General features: G+C 32.2%; 1 protein-coding gene across 1 annotated transcript in view; it reads left to right on the forward strand.

Annotated features, from left to right (window-relative positions):
- LOC124357531 (poly [ADP-ribose] polymerase tankyrase-like) overlaps positions 1–23,060 on the forward strand; it is a 51,282-nt gene extending 28,222 nt beyond the window's left edge. The window contains exons 7-10 of the mRNA XM_046809420.1: positions 2,405–2,647; positions 11,260–11,328; positions 15,686–15,852; positions 16,017–23,060. Coding sequence (XP_046665376.1) covers positions 2,405–2,647; positions 11,260–11,328; positions 15,686–15,852; positions 16,017–16,143 — 606 coding nt within the window. The 3' untranslated portion in view covers positions 16,144–23,060. The remainder of the gene's footprint in view (positions 1–2,404; positions 2,648–11,259; positions 11,329–15,685; positions 15,853–16,016) is intronic.
- The last annotated feature ends 607 nt before the right edge of the window (positions 23,061–23,667 follow it).

A 23,667-nucleotide genomic window follows, 5' to 3' on the forward strand; every position in this document is an offset into this window, starting at 1 on the left:
GCTGCATGGACTGTAGTAGGAACTTTTTAATATAAACTTTGATGTTATTCCAAATATTTAGTTTTAAATTAAAAATAATGCTGCCTTACTTGAAATTTCATATAGAATCTTTTAAATATTTGGAGTATGTAAAGATTTGTACAAAAATTATTTAAAGATATAGTTAATTAAACCTGCACTGTAATAGTTTTAATTTACTAGTACATAAGTTACATTTATGTAAATAAAATAAAATTTCTTTGAATTTTTCCAAGGGAAGTTAGAGCTACATAGTCCTTTCTTACACTTAACCCAAATGCTTAAAAATAATAAATGCTAAATTAAAAAAATTTTATGCTTAAGATTTTTGATTGGCTATATAGTTTATTTGAGAAATCTATTTACAAAATTGTCATTAAGTACAACAAAAATTGACAGTGTAGGTAGGTAGTAATTCTAAACCTCAAATGCTGAAAAATGTATGTATTTGTAATCTCTTGTGTCGTTTACAAACTGCAACCAAGAAAAACTGAAGTACCCATTTTGCGAAACACTAATAACCTTTAAGAGATCAAACAGAACAAGTTATCAGCCGGTTACACATATGAGGCTCTGTTTGTAACTTGGGGCTAATATTTTAAAGGGGGATTAATTTTTCCTTATGAGAAAATTGCAGTAATCCTGGAGTGCTAAGCACATTTGAGGGGATTGCGCTATCAGTGGTAAGCATTTACGAGAGGTCACTTCTCTCAGTACCAAGCACTCTTTTGGTGTTTGTGTAGTGTTCTGCCAAATAACATAATAAGAAACATAATAAGATGATAATTGTTTTATTGTGTAGGAGGAATATTAGGCTATAACATATATTTTTTTGAATGATAAAACATGTTAACGTTTTTAAATACCAAAAATAATTCAACATAAGTTATATAGTTATAAGTTATAGTTCAACATAAAATTTACCATACAAATTTAAGCACAACTAGGTAGTCACACCCTTCCGCAGTTCATATCACCATCAAATTGCTGCGTTGCAAGACAGATCTTCATTGATGGAAACATGGAAACAAGCGGTAGTCGCTAGGTACAAGATCTGGACTGTAAGGCAGATTTGGAAACACCCCCTTCCACTTAAAAACATCCAGGACTTCTTGAGTCTGATTTGTCGTGTGTGGTTGGGCGATGTCTTTCAAAAACAAAATTTTCAAACTTATCTTTCCTCTTCGCTTGTTTTGTATTGCTCTTCTTGACTTTTGAAAAATTTCACAATACCTTGCAGAATTAATGGTTGTGCTAAGATCTAAGAAATCAACAAGAGAAACTCCTTTACTGTGCCACCAAACAGTTTCCATAATCTTCCATGCCGACAATGTTTGCATGCATTTCTTTGGGCGAGTGTGTGTGCCTCCTCTCCATAGACTGTAATTTGGTTTTACAATTCACGTGTTTTAGCCAAATCTCGTCTCCTGTAATGATTCAACTGAGCAGTGAGTCACCATGTTTTTTGTGTGCACATTAGTTCAGCCATTACCACTAATGCACCACTGACACTCCACATTCAGTAATCACATCGTTACCATAAATTTCACATAGTTGTAGATAAATCTCGATTGGTTTATAGTTTATTACCGACCGCACTTCACAACTCATGGGATTTTCAATTGGGTCAGACATTATAAACTGCTATTGTAAAAAAACAAGGAGCAATAGTAACCTCTCACTAGCACGGCTGGATAGCCACTGAACGGAGAAGAAACGCCCTAAAATCAAAATGGCTGCGATAGTCCTGTCCCTAGCAGCTTCAGAGCGAAATGTAATCTACTTTCTGTATAGTCCTCGTATAGTAGAGCAAAATGTTGAAACACTGCACTCACATAAAAGTTGTATCTCATATTTGGCTTTTACCAGCTGTAACAAATTTCTGAGACAAGTTTCTGTTTAAATTACAGTTTTATATTTTAGCTACATGTTATCATGTTTTAGCTACATGTTATGCTGAGTGGAGACTCAGCTGCTAACGTGTATGCTCTCTACCATAGACTTTTGGAAAGTAAATCTCTGGAAGAAGTAAGTCTTGCTAGACTGGGAATCATTTTCCTTCGGTATAACAAGGAGCTAAAATAGATCTTCTCTCTTGACTACTATTAAATAGTATGACACTTGACTTGCCAAGCTAAGTTTTAATCTACAATCTACTCCAAGACTATTACCCATTATTAAGTTATTAATTGTCATTATTCCCTAACCTCAGCTTTTATTTGCCAAAATTATGCTTCATTTTATCCAAAAAGTAAGCTGTACATCACCAGAAAGAGTTCAGCAATTGTATAATTCAACACTTGCTTTGTGTTAAGATTGGTGTTTAAGTTTCATTTTGCTTGCTATTTATTCAAGTACTAATACGTTTGTGTTGAACATGTAACAGGACTACCTGCACAACTCCCTGGCAGCGCTGCTGGACACACACGTGTTCAGGGACCGGTCAGGCAGCATGGGCCAGGCTGTGTTGGAACTGGGACATGCTGAAACGTATATGGTGCGCAGCTCCCGTGACCAACCAGCTGCTGATGTGTCGGACTTACCTTCACATCTCGGCTCCACATTGTACCAGTTGCTAGTCGATCCTGACAATGTCACACTCGACAAACTCACTATCGACCATTTCTCGGTGAGCAACATGCCCTTTGTGTTGACACTTATACTTCTTTTGTGAAATGAATTCTTTTCAGAACTAAGCAGTGAAATAGCTTGTGTTGTAATTAATTGATGAAGGTAACTTTAAATTTGACTTTGAACTGTTAATTCAGAGTTTATTAACTTTTATTCACGTTTGATTTGGTTTCAAATCGTAAGAAAATAAAAAAACAATCAGATCCTTACAACTATCTTTTGATTGTCTTGCAACGCGTTAATTCCAATATTGAAGCACATGTTCCAATCTATCATTATCTAATAAATAAATAATAAATAAATGACGAAGATACGGGAGACACTCAAAACCTGTATAAAACTGAAGGCTCACACTGGAGCCTTATGGTTTTTGTCAGAAGCCTGAACAAATTTTTATATTTTGACTCAAGTGGAATCTACAATAAAAGTCATGCTCAAATGATAGCCAATAAGACACATAAATTTCTTGGGGTAGAAACAGAAGTGACCTTTCAAAGTGTAGCAGTCCCACAACAACCAAACCCTGTTGATTGTGGAGTGTACACGATAATTTTCACTGATATAATTTTGCAGTTAGCTATTGACGATAAACTGGATAGCTTAGATATGTCATGTGGTAGACTACCCATGCACAATAAAAACAAATCTGACATTATGACAAAGCGTGCACAACTGGCATATTTATTACACAATTATACAAACCTGCAATTGAACCCACAGACAACCTCTGATATGATGTTCAAACCCTTTCCGTCTCAGCCACTGCCAGCTTCTGATTCACAAAAAGCCAGTATGTTATCACAAAACCAAGGCAATGGTGATAGCAGGTTGATATATTATGATGCATGGAAAAAAAGAAAAACATCCTAGGAAAGTGAACCATACGAATTTGCCTGCAGAAGTTCTTGACTTCAACATGTCTAATAGATATAATGTGCTATCCCATTCAAATCTAGAGCAACCACAATTAAAAAACACAATGGAAAAAAGAAAAAAACAAAACTAGTCTTAAAAGTAAAAATAAAAGACAACTTCATGTTTCTGCTGAACCTTTTCAAGAACAAGTGAAAGTTGAACTATATTGCTGATAGTCAGGGCAGAGGGCTCCAGAAATTGTTGGTTTGTGTAGCAAAGGAAAGGTTTACATGGACGGGCTGTTAAACCCGGAGCTGATATTTAGTTATGTCTATAATCAAGCTAGCAAGGCACAGCCACGACCCATTTTCCTCCTAGCAGGAACTAATAACCGGTGGGACTGGATCCCTCCAAGACATCTATCAAGAAATGGAAATCAAGTTACTGGGTCTTAGTCAGTCGAGACCAGTCTGTATCACAACCATTCCTCCTCGTTTTGATGTGCAATCCAATGATGCCATTCACTATGACATAGCACTTGCTAATAATTACATAAGGGAGCTTGTCTCCAGAATGAACAATGTAGATCTTATTGACTTGGAACTATTCGAAAGACATTGTTTTACAAAGCATGGACTGCACTTAAACTATAAGGGAAAAACGAAGTTAGCGTTCAAGATAATTAGTTCAATTAAAAATCTAGTTACAAAACAACACTTAACTGTTGCATCTGGAGATGGCAGCCTCACTGTAAATAACTTAGAAAATCTTTCACATGACAACGTAACCAACTTAGAAACCATAAACATACTTTAACTCAAACATGGCAGATGTTATTAAAAAACTATAGACACAATAAAAATGTGGGGTTCGCTCATAGCATCTCTGCTGATTTCCACGATAAGCGCCACATGACAGCTGGAGTGGCAGTCGTCTTTAAAAAGCAGTTTGGGGAAACCTAATACTGCCCATTGCATCACTAGACATTTGGCTCGGCAGGATAGTCCGAATAGTGCTTCTGTGTATAGTCTGATAACCAAGAGTAGGTATTACAACAAACCAACTGCACAGGATTACAATGCTGCCTTTTCTGACTTGGAAGCGAACTTCAAGAGTAGGGAACTGGATCACTTGGTATGTTCCCCAATTGGTTGTGTGCGTGATAGAGTAGATCTGTCACACTTTATATGCAACATAAAAAAAAATTTCAACGTAAAAACCAGGCTAGAGTCACTATAGTCTCATGTCCTGAAGAGTCTTATCGGACCCTGAGAAATGGTATGTCTCATGAAAATTTCTTAGTACAAATGAATAATCTGATATATGGAAACTCAAGAACTTCTTCCTCATCAGTTATTTTTAATAACAGCACAACCAATGATCATTGCACCTGCTGACCAAGAAGATAAGGAACACAACCGTTCTTCACTAAATGTAACACCTCTGGCTCATGTTCAACCAACTGTAGCAGCCTCGAAAACAAGTGCAAAAGTTATAGTGGTTTCCAGGTGACCTCACATACAGTGAGGCACTAAAGCAGAGTATGAGTGAATGTGTATCAAGTGTTTCACCAGTTGTAGTTAATGTAAATAAAAAGTCAAGAAGTTTGTACGGTCAACGAGGAAGACCTGCTTGTAAATAATAGTTTAAGATCTGAATGTTTAGTTGACTCATGTAATGATTCTGACAATGGTAGCCAAGAAGAATACAATAGGCCACAATCTAGTTTTTTTAGATTTGGGAAAAAACCGAGTAAAAATAATGTAGTCCCTCTAAGAATATTAAGATTAGTTCATTTCCTAAGAAATGTGAAATGTAAAAAATACTTTACCTCAATATTCAAGGTCTCAGTAATAAGGTAACTATTTTGGATAGTTTCCTATCTGATTTAAATAATGCTTATATTGTTTGTCTGACTGAGCATAGGCTATGTTATAAAACGATTATACTGTTTTCTTTTCCAACAGGGTACCATTGTGCTGGAGCTTTTCAATAGGTCCAACCATATTAGAGGGGGTTCTGTGTGTTTGTCCATAACTCTTTGCAGACTAGAGTTTGTGACATAAGTAGATATTGCTCGGAATTACACTTTGAGAGTTCTGCAACTTTTATCGATGAACTGAATATGATAGTAGTAGCTGTCTATCATTCACCAGCTGGTGACTCCGATATCTTTTTTGGATGCATTAGATAACTTACTACTTTTTCTTTCTAACTGGAGGGATTACTCTGTGGTGGTCGGTGGTGATTTAAATTACAAATTTGACTTAACCACTAAAAATGGACCTGCCTCTGCACTACAAAATCTTCTAAGACAGCACAACTTCCTTTATCTGAACCGTAATGCCACAAGGGGCAAAAATTGCCTGGATAACGTTTTTATAAATAACAAAAATATTTCGAGTCATGTCTCCTGCAAAATTATGGATTTTCCCTATTCTGATCATAATGGTATCCTAGTAGACATAAATAAATTCCTAAAATATAACAGTGGTCCTCATAACAGTGTCAATAATTTTAAAACTATTCTGCCTAAAAAATCATTAGATAGTATTGTAATAACACTAGCCTCATATGACTGGGATAAATTCATGACCCAGCATAAACAATGTGATGCAGTTACATTTTTCAATAATTTTTTTTCAACCATTATAATTGTATTATTTATTTTAAAAAACTAAAAAAAATCAAATCGAAAAAATTATAATATATCAAGAAATGAGTGGGTATACCTCAGATTTGTCTGAAATGAAAAGTAATCTTATATACCTTCATAAAGTTGCAAAACATGATACCCAGTTATGGCAAAGTTTTTTAAATCTAAAAAAAAATTACAGACAAGCTATTGCCTTAGCAAAGCAACGCCATAATGAACATTTTATAATACAAGCAAAAATAAATGCAAGGCAGCCTGGAAAATTATTAATAGCAACAACTGTTTTTCCAATGCCAGTGATGATAAGCCTGGCATTAGTCCTGACGTTTTCAATCACTATTTCATAGACTCTGTTCTCAATATTAAAGCCAACTTAGACAATGCAACAATTTCTGCAAGTGATTTGTTAATAAAAAGTAATATCAATAAAACCCTCTCAGTCTTTTCAGTGGGCTAAAATAACATCAGATCATATTCTAAATTCAGTTCAAAATATGAAAAAACTCTGACAGCTGTGACGTTTATTGTATGTCTAATAATATGATAAAGCAAATAACCCCTCACATTTTATCTCCATTGACACATTGCTTTAACCTTTGTCTAAAAGATAGTTATTTCCCCGAGGAGCTGAAAATTTCACAAGAGTTTGTCCGGTTTATAAAAAAGGACTCAAAAAATAAACCAGAGAGCTACCACCGCCCGATATCCATTATTCCGATTCTTGGCAAACTGTTGGAGGCTTTAGTGCATAAGCAAATTAGCAATTATCTCGAAACTAACAATCTTCTTAGCTCCGTGCAATTTGGATTTAGGAAAAAAATTGTTCCAACTTTTCAAGCTCTAGATAAAATATTGCGGGATGTGTCTCTGGCTTTGGAGGATAAGGCCTTTGCTCAAGCCACTATGTGTGACTTGTGCAGGGCTTTTGATTGTGTAAACCCATAATGATCTTATAAGGAAGTTGGCATATTACGGTTTTGGTCAAATGCCAATTTTATTTTTTGAGTCTTACCTTAATAACAGAAAACAAAAAGTTTGCATTGAGGAAAGCTGGTCTCATTGAAGTAATCGTGAAGTACGGAGTCCCGCAAGGATCCATACTTGGACCTTTGCTGTTTTTAATTTGTATAAATGATCTGCCTGCTTCAATTACAGCTTCAACCATCCTTTATGCAGACGACACTACATTTTTAAATGTTAGCAAAGATTTAAGTGAACTTAGTTTAATTTCAAAAAATTCTATTTCAGATGCTTCAAAATTGGTTTCACAAGCAATGGTTTCTTATTGAATGAATCAAAAACGCACAATATTATTTTCAGTACGAGGACAGTTGACAGTCCGTAACTTAAACATTAGTCTCTCAGACAATGTAAAATTCCTAGGAGTATACATTGATAGAAACATGAACTGGGACTCTCATATTACGTATATTTCTTCTAAATTGTCAAGAGTAGTTTACCTCCTTAGGCGAACTAACCTTTTCTGTATAGCACCGACTATGTCAAAACCGCCTACTTTGCATTTTTTCAATCAATACTTAGATATGGGCTGGTTGCATGGGGCAATGGTAGTAAGATCAATGACATACTGATCCTCCAAAAAAAGGCCATAAGAATTATATCCAAATCATCTAGCATAGAACACTGTAAACCGCTATTTAGATTACTGAACATTCAAACTGTCATAAACCTGTATCTATTTGATTTAATTCAATATATTTTCCAAAATCCAAAATTTAATAAAGCCCATTGGTGATACCCATTCGCACAATACAAGATGCAAGAATTTATCAAAAATAAAATTTAATAGATTAAGTAAAACTTTAAAGAGTCATCAGGTACTTTCCCTGAAGGTATATAACCATCTGTCACATTTAATCCCAAAGTTTGACAAAACACTTTTCTTAAAGAAATATTATTTATGGCTTTTGGAGAACCCATTCTACTCTGTAGAGGAATTTTTCTCCAATAAGTCTATTTTGTTTTTAATAAGATTATGTTATGTTTTCAATGCAGATCCATCGATGTAACTACAGTGGTACCATTGTTATTTACTGTATAGTTCTTTGCATTGCCAAATAATGTAAATTATTATTAAATTACATTAAGTGCATTAATGCTGATACTGTTGATGTAACTGTGTTGAAACTTTTAACTATCTATGTTGGACTTGGCTACCAGAATGTGGCTGTATTTATGACTTTGTCAATGATCATGAGATTTATACGACAATAAAGTGATTTTGATTTTGATTTTGATTTTGATTTAATTAATATAACTATACAGCCGCATGTGAAACTGACTGACTGACTCACTCACTGATATATAGATACAAATTCTAACATAGTTCTAGAAGTGCTGGAAAACTTGAAATTTGGCATGCAGGTACCTTTTGCAATATGACCCCGGAGGAAAAGTCTGAAAACTGGACATTTTTACTTTTAAACCCCTCAAAAAAATTATTTAAAAAACGCGCATTTTTTTACCCTTGCAGGCCTTTTTTGTAAGCCCGATAGCGGGCGAACCGTTGGAGCTAGCTCGGATCTGACGAAAAATTCATGGTCAGGAATGAAGTGAACTACAAAAAAGGTCCAGTGACTTTTTGTTCTATCTTTCATGGTTAAGCGACAAAACGCTCGAATATTTGACATTCCAGAGATTTTTTCGATAAAAATAATGTTTCGAGCCCGATAGCGGCCGAATCGTTGGTCATAGCTCAAATCTGATTGAACAATCACATTAGCAAATGGCGCGATCTACAGAAAAGGTCCAGTGACTTTTTGCCCTATCTCCATTGGTTTGGCCGAAAAACGTGATTATGTTCAATTTTTTTGTAATTTTTCACGTGAAAACTTTGTTTTTTTGGGGTCGAAAGCGGCGAAACAATTGGTCGGAGGCCAAAATAAAACAAAGGTTAGATTTAGAGAAATAATATGATCTACAAAAAAGGTTAATTGACTTTTTACTATATCTCCATTAGTTTTGACCGCAAAACGCGATTAAGTGAAAATATTTGGAAATTTTCGCCTACAAATTTACATTCCGGGCTTGATAGCGCTAAGCGGTTGGTCGTAGCTCAAAACAAAATTTCAGTAAGAATTTAGAAAATCACGTGATCTACAAAAAAAAGTTTCAGTAACATTTTGCCCTATCCTCAACGGTTTGGCCGCATAACGTGTTTTAAAGTTTTGATTTATTTTGAGTTTTACGTGAGAATTTTGTATTCTGGGTTCTATTTCAGACAAAATCTTAGTTTTGTCCAGATTAAAAATTTTATTTAATACAAAATAATGCGATCTACACGAATATCACCTCTATCTTCCATGATTTAGCCGTAAAACGTGATTAATATTGAAAATTTCACTGAAAAACTTACTTTTCGTGCTCGATAGTGCTGAACCGTTGCTTAAATAAAAAAACTACTTTTGTAAGTAGCTATTGATAGGATCTACAAAAAAGGTTCAGCAGCTTTCTGTCGTTATCTTTTATTGTAAGCCTGATAAATTGCTATAAAAGGGCTAATTATTCTTTGTCGTCAAATTTTAGGTTTTTTAAATGATATATAATTAGTGCGATTACTGCTGAGTTCCAGATTGGCCATGTATTAAATACGTTACTTTAACGAGTGAATAAAACCCCCTCCACATCGGGAGTTGGCTGAGCGTTAGTGAAGCTTCAATAGTAGATAGGACAGAGTGTTTCTTTATTTTATATTTATGAAATATTAGTTCATTGTCAAACCTCTGGCGTGGAGTAATAAATTTCCCCCTAAGTTATTAAACCCCTGATCAGACGTTTTATTTTGATAAAAAATTCCTCGTGCCCAGACACACATTTACTAGAAAAGTAGGCTACCACGCGTTCTTTAACCCCCGACAACATTAAACCCCCCCTCTCGTGAATTTGTCTGGTAGATGAACTCCTGATTAAATTACACCCCTCTGATCTACTTAAAATCTGATAAACGTTGTTTTTCTTTTCGTTACACTAAATCGGGATACACAATAGCTGACCAGTGCAGACTTTTATCTCAAGCGTTGTACCGACTAAACCAAAGTCGCAGCTAAAATCTGACGACAAAATCGAAAAATTAAAATTTTGGACAAGAAAGGTTCAGTCACTTTTTCTCGTATCTCTAACGGTTAACCCGTAAAATATCATTAAAGTCAAAACTTTGATTAAAACTGAAATATTCAATAAAATGGGTCCAATTTAATTCGAATTCCGCTTATCCCCGAATCTGGCCAACACCCGAAAGGGGGCCTGGGGTGTGTAATTAACCCCGTAACATTAATCCCCCCGGGATTTCCTGGTATGACCAGATAATCTCCTGAGTAAATTAAACCCCCTGATGTGTTCACCCCGGGTGTGGGGTGTGTAATTAACCCCCGGTAACATTAATCCCCCCGGGATTTCCTGGTATGACCAGATAATCTCCTGAGTAAAATTAAACCCCCTGATGTGTTCACCCCCCCCCCCCCCCCCCCCCCCGGTAACATTAACCCTCCCAGGGAATATACTGGCTTGACCTCATGTCCGAATTTTACCAATCACCAATTCTCTTAACCCCCCTTGGAAGTTCCTGGTATGACCAGATAACCCCCTGATGTCTTAACCCCCGGTAACGTTAAACCCCCCCCCCCCTTGGGAATTTCCTGGCATGACCTCATTTCCGAATTTTACCAATCACCAAATCCCTCTTATCCCCGAATTTTAAGGCACTTACTTTGGGGGCGTAGCCCCCAGCGAGCCGAAGGCGAGTCTGTAATTATACAGTGGTTGGTTATTAATTACGACACATTTGGTTGTTCTATCTAAACAGATGGAATAACGAAACAGAAAAGAAATAATGAGACTAAATGAATAAAGAGATTTTTCATTTCATTTCATCTTTACCTCCAATACACAAAGAAGAGGAAAACAATGGATAAGCACACAATGTTAGTATTAGCCATAGTTATTACTATTAAGTTAATTATGAAATTACTGCTTCATCTATTCTCACTAGGAGCTTAGTTTCTCATAACTGTTATGAAGTGCTTGATTGTTACTCAGTAACAAATGTGGCAGTGGTTGATATTTTAACTATTTTGTTTCAGCGTGCAACAAAACATATCAAGAGATCACAGGCTTGTCTCATGAAAGCTAGACCTGAATGCAGTGAAATGGTACGTAATCAGTTTCAACCACTAGTCTGTACACCATTTGAAAAAAGTGTCTATGTGTTTAGTTTGTATAGAAATAGTATCATATGTTATTCGGTGTTGTTGTATGTATTTCAAAAGAAAAACACAATTTACATCTTCATTAACATTGTAATAAAATACCACTAACTTGAACTGGCAAAGTCGTAATTTATAACACATTTTTTCCCACTGAGAACTGGCAGCGTTGTAATTTGTGTTGTATTGATCTGAAAGTAAAATCATTTTTTCTTTATTTGGAATTTCGTAGAGAAATACAAAGGCGTCAATATGTTATAAATTACTAAAAGTAACAGTAAACAATATGTCAACATAAATTTTAAAGTCATATGGATAACAGTACAGTGAAGTGTCCGTATCAGTTATTGGGTTTTAGAAACTCTGCTAGACTGTAGAAGGGTCGGTCTGTAAGCCATCTGCTCAGCTCAAAATGTTAATCATTAAAACAATTTGTGTCATATATCTATCCTTTCATTCCAATAAAATGTAAGTTCCCTTTCCTCTTAACTCCTAGCCTTGTTTTTGTTCATTGCACTATTAAATACATATCTTAAAGGTTTTTGTAGCCTACCTAAAAAAAACGAAGAACACTAAAGAAATAGAAACTATGTATTTATTCAAAATAATGAAAAATATTAAAGAGTTTAATCATAAAAAGTGAGTAAATGAGCAATTGTGTAAATGGTAAATGAGATGCTGAAATAGGTTAAAAAATCAGGTTAAAAAGACAAATAAATGTTTAATGAACACTAATACAAATGTCTACGAATACTCTATTGGTGTTCAACAAGAATTATAAACCTATCAAAAACATCCTAAAAGTGTTGTTAACTGTTAATAGATTATAGTTGTTTGTAGTTATTTATTTAGTTCTGGAACTGGCAGTCATAATTTACAATGCATTAAACACAATCTCCTAATTATGTTATCTTTCATACAGTCTTCATTCAAATCGTAATATAAGTTACATAATTGAAATCAGCAGATTGTGCATTTTCTTTTAATGTACTCACTTTTATACATAAAACGTTTCTTTATACAGGGTGTTCACCAAAGAGTGTCACAAACTTTTTTTACTAATTCTAAAGATAATTTTTTTATAAAAAATAACAAAAATGACAGCTAGTGGCTAAACGAGACGTTTCTTGATGTATGTTTGTATGATATTTTAGTTTAAATGATGAGTACTATCAGGCACAGAAATGTATGACACCGTTTTGTGAACACCTGTATATTTTACTGGTCACTAAACATATCTGACAATGTAAGTTAAATCGAATAAAAAAAACCGTGTTTTTGAAAATAAGTTTCAACTTCGGAGTACTATACATCCATAAATGTAAAGGTAAACACAATTTTTATTCTATTATCATATACAACAGTATCTTCAACATGAATAAAATACAATATACAGGGTGATTCAAAACTAAATGGCAATCTCTCGAGAGCTTATTCTATAGCTAAAACAAGTAAAAAAGTTTCATATAACCATATGCCCGAAACGCTTCGTTAGCGAGTTACGCCTAGCGAAAGATTTCGCCCGGATTTCAGAACCCTTGGTGAAGTCAGAGCCGTATAAAAAAATGGTAAAGGTAGTTACAAAGATACAAATACGATTGTTTTTTTTATGTTTTTATATCTGAAAAATTTATTAAAATTCGTCCCAGAGCTGTAAATAATGCAATACTTTCAGAGATAATCTTACGTAAAACACAAGAATTGGTGCAAAGAAATAACACAATTTTTGTGTTTAACGTAAGATTACTTACTTCCATAAAATGTTAAATAAAGATCATTTTTTTTTCTTAAACAGATTTGTAGAACATTTAATTCTGAAAAATTCATGTGAATCACTTAGGAAAAAAATTAATAATAGGTATTGAAATTTATCTTTATTTAAAAATAAAACAGACCACACAAAAATGCATATTCTTATCTGCATAAAAATATTAACTAATGTTTAGGTTGTGAGTAACAGCTGATCATTTATTTCTAGACTGAACATTAACATAAAATGTAATTTACCTTTATAAAACTGTAATAATCACCTATAATAGTTTGCTCAAAGTGTCCTCCGTTGTTAGCAATGCACGTTTTTCGCACTACGAATCCACTCTTTTTCTAGCGCGTTTCATAACGTTTGGAGCATTCTTGATAGTTTCTTCTGCCGCCTCTGTAATGCGATTACGTAACTCCTCTATAGGTGTTAATCCGTTTTGAATAAACAATTGACTTCATCCAACCCCATAAGAAAAAGTCTGCTGGCGTGAGGTCAGGAGAACGTGGTGGCCATTTTAAACTGGTCCATTTCGACCAAATCCATTGTCTACCGTAATGTATCATTTAAATAGTTTTTTCACATCATTAGAAAAATGTGGAGGTGCTCCGTCGTGCATAAACCATGCATTTATTCTGTTTTGAACAGGAATATCTTCCAAGAGGGTAGGCAGGTTTGTTCTTAAAAAATTTAAGTACGCTACTCCATTAAGTCGATTAGGGAGGAAAAATGGACCAATCAAATTATCACCCAGAACACCAAGCCATACATTGACTGAAAATGTATGTTGAAAATGCCTCGTCGCAGTTTCATGTGGGTTGTCCGTACACGCCCAAGTATGGGTATTACGAAAATTTACAATTTCCATTTCTAGTAAAACAGGATTCATCAGTAACGAGAATACGCCGAAGAAAATACTGATGTCGTAAACAATTTCTTCTTAACCAGCGGCAGAACATCTTCCGTTTATTAAGATCTTGCCGGTAATAAGTCTTGAACACGTGTTATATGGAATGGGTACAACTGTGCTTCATGAAGTGTCCGCCATAACGCTTGACTGGCAAATATTTAACTGACGTGATAATCGTCTGGTGCTTGTGGTTGGTGATAATTCTACAGCATTTATTATTGCTTGTACATTATTATAGTTCCTTGCGCTACGTTTGAAACGACCAGTATCTATTCGCTTCGGTTTAAAGCTACCAGTTTCTCTAAGTCGTCTCTCTCCACAGCTTCAAATGTTTTGCGATCAGGTGTTCTTCGATGTGGAGAAAAGTAATCACGATATTCCTGAACTGCAGCTAAACCATTCTTGTTAACTTTGCCGTAAATCAGTAATCATGTCCGTATACTCTTAAAACGAATACATACCAATTTACATTATCTGCCATTATTTACTAAGATAATTACATACACTTTTATAAAAATATTTAATAAAATATATTTAAAAATAAATATTTAATAAAATATTTTATACACTTGAATAAAATATTTCCAAATAATCACAGGATCTCACAAAATACAATCTTCACACGCCACAATACAAAAACCTCCATAAAGGTAATTCAAATATTACTTCATAAACTTAATTGTTGATCAGCTGATATTGCCAACCTTTGCAAAGAAAATATGAACGATAAAAAGTGTTGAATAAATGATCAGCCTGTTACTCACAACCTAAACATTAGTTAATATTTTTATGCAGATAAGAATATATGCATTTTTGTGCGTCTGTTTTATTTTTAAATAAAGCTAAATTTCAATACCTATTATTAATTTTTTTCCTAAGTAATTCACATGAATCTTTTCAGAATTAAATGTTCTACAAATCTGTTTAAGAAAAAAATTACCTTTATTTAACATTTATGGAAGTAATCTTACGTCAAACACAAAAATGTGTTATTTCTTTGCACCAATTCTTGTGTTTTACGTAAGATATCTCTGAAAGTATTGCATTTACAGCTCTGGGACGAATTTTAATAAATTTTTCAGATATAAAAACATAAAAAACAATCGTATTTGTATCTTTGTAACTACCTTTACCATTTTTATACGGCCTGACTTCACCAAGGGTTCTGAAATCCGGCGAAATCTTTCGCTAGGCGTAACTCGCTAACGAAGCGTTTCCGGGCATATGGTTATATGAACTTTTTTTAACTTGTTTTTTAGCTATAGAATAAGCTCCCGAGAGATTGCCGTTTAGTTTTGAATCACCCTGTATAACACAATGTTTTTGCGTAGTAACTGATTTTTGCACTTAATTTTTTGTTTACCTCACAAGGGTTTTAACTGTGCCAGTTAAGGCTAAAATACATGACAGTTCTAAAGTTAATTTCTTCAAAGGTACAAACTTGTAACAGATTTAGAGTTACAGTTTTAAAGATTTGGTTAAAAGGATGTATGAAAATACTAGTTTTTCAAGGGAAATGTTATAATCAGTTGTAACTGAAACTAATAATTGATAAAGAAATAGCCATTTCTTAACACTAAAGTTGTTCCTTCAGGGTCAAAGTGTTTGATTTTGAAAAAGTCTGTGTGTGATAGGTGCTGCAGGAGCTGAGCTTGACCACAGACCTGATGTTAACAGCTTGTAAGATCGGACGTAGCCTGGTGGCGGCCGGAATGAATCCCAACAGCAACATGGGGCTGGCTGTCATCAACCTGGGTGTCTGTAACCTACCACCCACCTTCCGTACCGACATCGCCAATAAGTCAGTACCAAATACCATATCATATCAACACAATTTGGAAAACTTTAACGGAAACTGTTTGATTACATTCCTGATCCATAGGAAAATTGTTTATAATAACTAAATAACTGGTTAATGAGAAAATAAAATTACTGTAAATATTTGACTATACTATTTGTTCACAGATTGTTAGCTTTAATCGAACAATACAAAGGAGCTTGGCTTCAGAGACACTTGCCTGCAGGACTGCAGAACTCTCTGTTGGTGCTGACTTCTGCTTTGCGAAGATTTGTACCCGAGGATCCTTCATAGCAATGTTAATTTTGCTAATTGTACCATTCCGTTATTGTTTTTATAATATACCATATCTCATTTATGCGCTTAATTAACACATAAAAGACTTATATATTATGTACATTAAAATGCAGTAAATTAAGTTATTACAAGTGATCAAGCTACTAACACTGTTAACTGAAACGGTCCCAACTTTGCTTAACATTATATTTCATAAGTTTTAAATTAATTAGTACAATATTAAAGTGAAGGATGTCAATAATAATGTTGGAAAAGTTCCCAGCAGCGGGTATTTAACCCTGTTAATGTCTTAGCCATTTCACAAAGTCATATGCATAAAATGCCAAATTGTATTTTGTAAATTTGCAAATGTTGGGAAAACATATTTGACTTAACTACTCAAAAGATTTTTATTATTTGTTTTGTTGCCAATGAAGTGAAGAATGTGACACATGTTTAATATTGTTGAAACAAAAATAAGACATTTGAGCAAAAACATTTTAAAATTTTTATATAAGGCAGATTTATACACTTTTTATATTTTTTAGATTATACCAAATGAAAGGCCATAAAGAGCAAACCAAATTTTCTATATGGTACAATTGTGTCCATCAAAATAAAATGTAGTGTGGTAAGTATTTCTACAAAAATACAATTTTACTCCGTAAAGTAAGGGTTTGGGGAAAATTTTAAAACAATTATTCAATTGATTATAATCCTAGATGTGCACAGTGTTAAATGTCCAAAATGTCCATCCCATCACATAACTTTTCAAGCTTATTGAAAAAGAAACCACACCTACAAGATTATTGTTATACATAATTTTTTCTCAGGAAATGTAGAGTAGGATTTGTAAAATAAAATAATAAGTATGAACTGTACAAAATTATTTATACAAGATAAATGAATTTATTTTAAATCATATATACAGATTATTCCTATTAACATTTTAATAGTATGATCATAAATGTTTGGAAAGAAATCCAAAATATAAAATATTGCCCAATTTCATAAGGAAAATAGTGATATAAATAATTTTGTAAATTTATGGAGGACCTTCTCTACGATTATCTTTTGCAAACTTGTTCAAACCAAAAAATGTACAGGTAAACGAATAGATTTTTTTGCCAATATATTTATCCTAATATTGTAAAAGCACCTGTTATATGTAGTAATTTAAATGTAATATTAGGAAATATTTTTTTCTTTACAATAAAAATTCAATTTTAATTTTTTCTAGATGACCAAAAAGAGAAATTTCCGTGCAATCAAAAAATTTTTTTTTAATATTTATCAAAATATGTATTTATTAAAATACATATCACCTGTAATGTAGAGTTTTGCCATAATATTATAGTTTTCAAAGTTATATCTCATTACCATGCTATGTAATCCCAGAATTCATAAAATATGTATGAATAGTCCAGAAATGGGTATGGTAAAAATAAAAATTTAAATGGCCAAAACCACTTTGATTATTACCATTTTAAACTGTAGTCTTCTAACTTAAAAATAAATTATATATAATTTATTTAATGTTTCTTAAGATTAGATACTAATTGTACAATTTATTGAAAAAAGAAGATTTATAGTTTGTTAACGTTGGCTCAAAATCAAGTAAGCAATAAGAATATTTAAGAAATCCTTAGTATACAAAAACTGTTAAGAAGAAATGATAATACGTTATAGTTGGACAGAGATTTGGTATTTTAAAGTATATTTATAATTACAAAATTTTATTCATACAAAATTGAAATGGAATTTGTTGCATTTGATGAAAACATTAATGAGTTATGAAAGTTTTAAGACATTGCTAGAAAATTGATTTGTAGCCTACATACAAGTGATTTTTAAGAATATGATAAAACAATAGTAATACATGTTTTTATTACACAATATGCTCTTATGAAGTTTAAAACATTAATAATCAGTATGAAGCAGAGTAAGAATTGGTGAAGTAAGAATAGGCTAGGCCTAGTTTAGTTTTCTGTAAAAAGAAAAACTATTTAGGTTGATAATCAATAATAATTGATGACTTCACAACACCACACTGCACTAAAATATACTTCTCTACATTATATTTATCACTAATACACAAAATTACGCTTTTTATACATCACAATCACATACATAAAACAAATGCGATAACCATCAGCATTAACAGCATGTTAGGACTTAAGAAATGAGAGCAACTTCTTTATTCAACTTCAACAGTCAGCAGTGTTAGCAATCAATAACATAAAATATTGTTATTGTATATCAATCAACCAAGAAACTTTTCAGCTATTTAATGTTTAATGCGTTTAAATAATAAACAATATTGTAAACTAAAAATACCCATCGTTTGCAAGGTAATTTGTATAAAATCACTGGTTTAAGCTGTTATAATTCTATTTTCATTAATAGAAAGAAAAATTTTATTTTGCAGTGTTGGTGTTGGTTTCTTACTGAAACATGATAGCTGGGCAGGCCAGCCAATCTAAGCAAATGTTTTAGTGCGTAGCAGTATAATTTTAATGGTGAAAACACCTTTTTCCATTTTATTTTACTAACTACAAACATAATTTTGCAACCAGACAAATGAAATCTCAACATGTTATGTTACGGAAACTCCTTTTTAATTAGTAGCAAAATAAATGGAGTTTCCATTCTGAAAATTTATATAATGAAAATACATCAACACGTCGTGTCGAAGCAACACATCCCGACACCATAAACATTTGTCACAAGTGTCGATGTAACAGACGTAGGGTTAAAATATAATTTGTATAATTTATTTAATTTAGATTTCAAATAAATTTGAAAACAAAAACATTATTTAGGAACCGTTATTCACAGAAATGTCTAAAAATAAATCTTTAAATTTATATATATATATATATTTAATGTTTTTTAGTTTTATATATTATATATATAAAACTAAAAAAATATACAAATGGCGTCATCTGGAGATTCTTGCACCATCATTAGTGATGTTTAACGTTGTCACAGAGATCTTATTTCTCAGTAACTATTAGACTATGAAATTACAATAAGATTTGTTATATAAATTTTGATTTTTTTTGCAATTAAGAAAATTTAAATAAAATCAATGTACAAAACTTGTTTCTGAGATGGAAAAACAGATATGGCATTGCAATTTAAATCATAACTAAAATGCTACCCGTTGTTACCTCCAAGCATGCCGCTAATGGAAGATGTGTAAGATACATTTTTTATCTGTACTTTTGAAAGACTAAGAGCAACATTGGTAATGTTTTCTTCACACATTTCTATAATTACGTCTTGTAAAAGCTAACTAGTATTTATAAATAATTTTTAATCTGAAAGATAGGCTAGTGCTCTCTAAAACTTTCATGCTAAAAACAAAACAACAATTTCTGAGCAAATTGAGAAATGAAATGAAAGTTATAATATTTTGATGTACACAAACTTGGTATTCACAAATAAACATTAATAGCCAGCTATTGTAAAGTGACCTTGAGTTTCCACCATAAGAACAATATTAAACCTCATCTAGTATTATGTCCTTATTTTCAACCGCAGAATTATGGGAGATTTTTTATATTAAATTTAGAATTAATACACATCCAAACGCTTTTTAATTATTCTAAATATTGTTATGGGTTATTCAGAAAGAGATTTTAAACTTTGTCGTATTTTATCTTTTACATACAGTATTCATAAAGTACAGTATACACTTTAGAAAAAGAACTAAACAGCGTTTGGATGCCTATTAATTGTATCTTTAAAATAGGACAATGATAGGATCAAACACAGGGCATAAAACGTTGTGATGTTTAACATTGTTCTGTCATAGGGAAAAACTTCCACAGCCGGCTCTTAAATTTTAATTTTTGTAGATTTTAATTCATTGTAAGTATAGAAATAAGGGATTGTTAGGAGTCAGTTGTTAATAAGTATTTTGTTAAAATATGTGTGCCTCCATAAAACAATTAAAAGTATGTTTGTATGACATGGACCATGAATGAACCAGACAAAAAGCTTGTTCATTATTTTTCTTTACTAACATGAAAACAATTTCTATGATTCCTTTTTAACATTGTGTCCAATTTATTTTGTCATATATCTATCCTTTCATTCCAATAAAATGTAAAATATATTAGTTCCTATTTTCTAGTATTTTAAGATTTTAAATTCTACTTAAAATAACAGAACATATAAAGAAATAAAAACTGTGTATTTACACAAAATTATGAAAAACATTAAAGAAATAGATAGTTAAAAAGTGAGTAATAAATTTAATACAATTGTCTACAAATACGTTATTGGTATTTAAGAAGAATTGGAAAACTATCAAATACATCCTAAAAGTATTAATAACCTTTAAAATATTATAATATAGTTGTGTGTAGTTATTTATTTAATTCTGGAACTGGTAGAGTTGTGTAATTTACAAAGCGTTTTTTCCCATTGTGAACTGGCAGAGTCGTAATTTGTAACGCATTAAACATTATCTTTTGAACAATATAAGCAGTTAGTTATATTTTTTAATCTTCAGATTCGATGCTTTCTTTTTATGTACTCATTTCTATACATCTAATTGTTCTTTATATTGTTACTTGCTGTTGCTGTTTGTGTCGGCTGCATTCTGTTCTGTTTTCTTTTATGTTGTTTTTGTTCTGTGTTGATAGAAAACGAATTGTGATTTACCTTCTAGTAACATCTGTGATTTTTTTTCAATGGTAGTGATGTTTCTGTTAGGATGGGACAGAAAAGAACCCATTTTGATGAAGTTAACAGGGTTAGAGATAGGCATTTTCACTGTCTTGTTAATAGTTAAGTTTGTTGGTTTGTTTAATTTTGTTTTTGAACATAAGTCTGATAAGTATAAATTTTCTTAATAAAAAAAAGAACATCCCCACAAAAACACACACAACACGTCACAGCAGTGACAGTATTTTTGGCATAAAAACTGGGATTTTTTTTAATATTTTAGGTTTTAAATTTTTAGTGGTTATTGACTCTTAAGTCCTGCAGAAAATAAAACTGTTTTAGAAAATATAAGTTTCAACTTAAGAGAACAATACATCCATAAATGTAAAGGACATCCCAATTTTTTATTTATTTTACAATATACTGCATTTTATTCAGAATACAATTATATAAACACTTTATATTTTGCTTAGAAACTGATCTTGCAGTTATTTTTTTGTAACTGTGTGCAATGGGGTAAAAAAGCTGTGCCAGTTAGGGCTAAAATGCATACCAGTTCTAGAGTTAACAGAGTTTCAAACACAATACTAAGATTTTTAGGAATACTTTGATATTGAACTGGTTTTTTTTGTGACCTATGTTCTTTTTTATTTAGAGAAAGTGCAAAAACATAAATTTATTGTAGTGCAGTATTCTCTGCACTGTACATTTTCGATCAGTTATGAATGTATTGAGGAAGACTTTTCACGCAGTAGTGATGTTTATGCGTTTGACCTGTTCTTAATTTTCTATAGACATCCATTAGCAGTACAACATAACTGTTATTGGTTTATTTAATGTCTCTTTTTACCCACAAAATGCTATAACCATGTACCAATTTCTTTTGAACCATGTAAAAATCACTAAACAATGTTTGTCTGTAGTTTAACTTAACTATTGCATTACTGATGATACTGTGTGCATATTGAAGTGGTTTTAACAGCTAAATCCTTATGTATATCTTGATTGTTAAAGGTGTTTGGTTACCAAATACATTGTTTTGCCAAAATCTCTTTATTGCTCTTTGAATAATAATCAGAATTAGAAAATTTGCTGTGCTTTTAAACATATTTTATGAGTTTTGGGCTTATCTAGTATTGATTTCTTTTTGCATATTTGATAGTTAACTCGAATACAATTTTAATTTTGTAAGTCACATTTTCAGGAAAATTTCAGTAGAGGACAGAAGGATAGAGGAGTAAAATAATTTAAATTTAGCAACCATAAAAGAATACTTGCAGTTCATGTTGAAAGTTAATAATTTTAAGAAATAGTTCAATATGTAATTTACCTCCGAGGAACGGCAATGATAGCCTGCATGTATAGTACAAGAATGCATGCAGGCATGTCATGTACATCTCACCGAAGTATATAATTTGTTGTATCCATACAATTTTATAGTATAGTGAACTTAAGTATTAGTATAAAGCATTAGGGGTACCTGTTATGGTACTCCAAAGTAAATTAAATCTTTCAATCCATATTTTTCTCAACAAATTTAATTAATCAATCTATTATACATTATATTTATGATAAGACAGTTTTAAATTAAATGTTTTTTGGATGAATGTTGATCGAGGGCTGACTTGGAATGATCACATCAACGTTATCTGATCAAAGGTAGCTTAGTACTTGTCTATTAATAATTTTTATCGTTGCTAAATTTTAAATATACTACTCCAATGGAAAAAAATTTAAAATTTCTGAAAATTAGACTTATGTGATTGAAATCATCTTTGAACTAGTCATCTAATAATAATGTGTAAATAATCAATACTTTAGGTACATCAAGAAATAATAATAGTCACGTTAAAAGATCGTTTTTTAGTATCAGAAAGTGAGATTTTGACAGAAATAAAAAAGGTTTGGTAACAACAAATTTTTAAGTAACATGTCTTTTTTAGCAAATAAACGAATCTGTACTTTTTCACCATAGATCAAGTTTTGTTATCTTGCCGATCTTGATATTACCGATCTTATGTTATCGTAAGGACTAACCATGTCCTTCATCACAGTTTATAGTACTACTTAGATGATATTACTGATTGTTGGAGCTTGAAGTTATAATGTGGTGTCTAATACACATATTTTTATGTTAGCTATTCAGTATTTGATAGCTAAATACACAATTCATTTAGCCTTGTAACATTAACTTGTGTTAAGTGTATAGTTCCTAAATGACAAATTCATCGTGTAAATAAAATATATTTAGATTTATATTTAAGTTGTATATTTAATTTTACCCCTTCCTTGAGTTAGATTCACTTAAGTTGTTTGTTTACCCAAATAAGCAGACTATATTCAGATACAGCAAACCTTTGTTTCAACTAATATTGAACAGATGTTTAGAATTTTAAAGCTGTAACTGGCCTTCAAAGGGTATTATAAGCTCAGGTATTAACTGAACTGACAATGTGGCCAGCACATTTAACTAAGATATGCTAAGGATAATATTTTATTATGTTACAATAATTCATAATAACTTATGGTAATACGAGCACAATAGTAACAGTGTATTTTGAAACTTACTGCTAAATATGAAATAGATGCTACCACACGCACATACATGTGTATAAAATCTGATCCAAACTTCCTTTGATTAATCTTTTAACCCTTTGTGAGGCATTATTTACATATCTTAGTTTGGACGTTTTCGTGATAAAAATACCAAATGACATAAGTGTGTGAAAACAGTGTTTTGGCTTTGAGTTAACCTCTTAAAGATTGGTGCTGGGGTGGAATCATCACCGTCAGAGGAATCATTCTTCTGTCCTGGGTATGTTTCCTTCTTTAGAAAATTCTCTTTTAGATGTTGAAGACCTATTG

The sequence above is a fragment of the Homalodisca vitripennis genome, chromosome 3, assembly GCF_021130785.1.
Source record: "Homalodisca vitripennis isolate AUS2020 chromosome 3, UT_GWSS_2.1, whole genome shotgun sequence".
NCBI classification, from domain to species: domain Eukaryota; kingdom Metazoa; phylum Arthropoda; class Insecta; order Hemiptera; family Cicadellidae; genus Homalodisca; species Homalodisca vitripennis.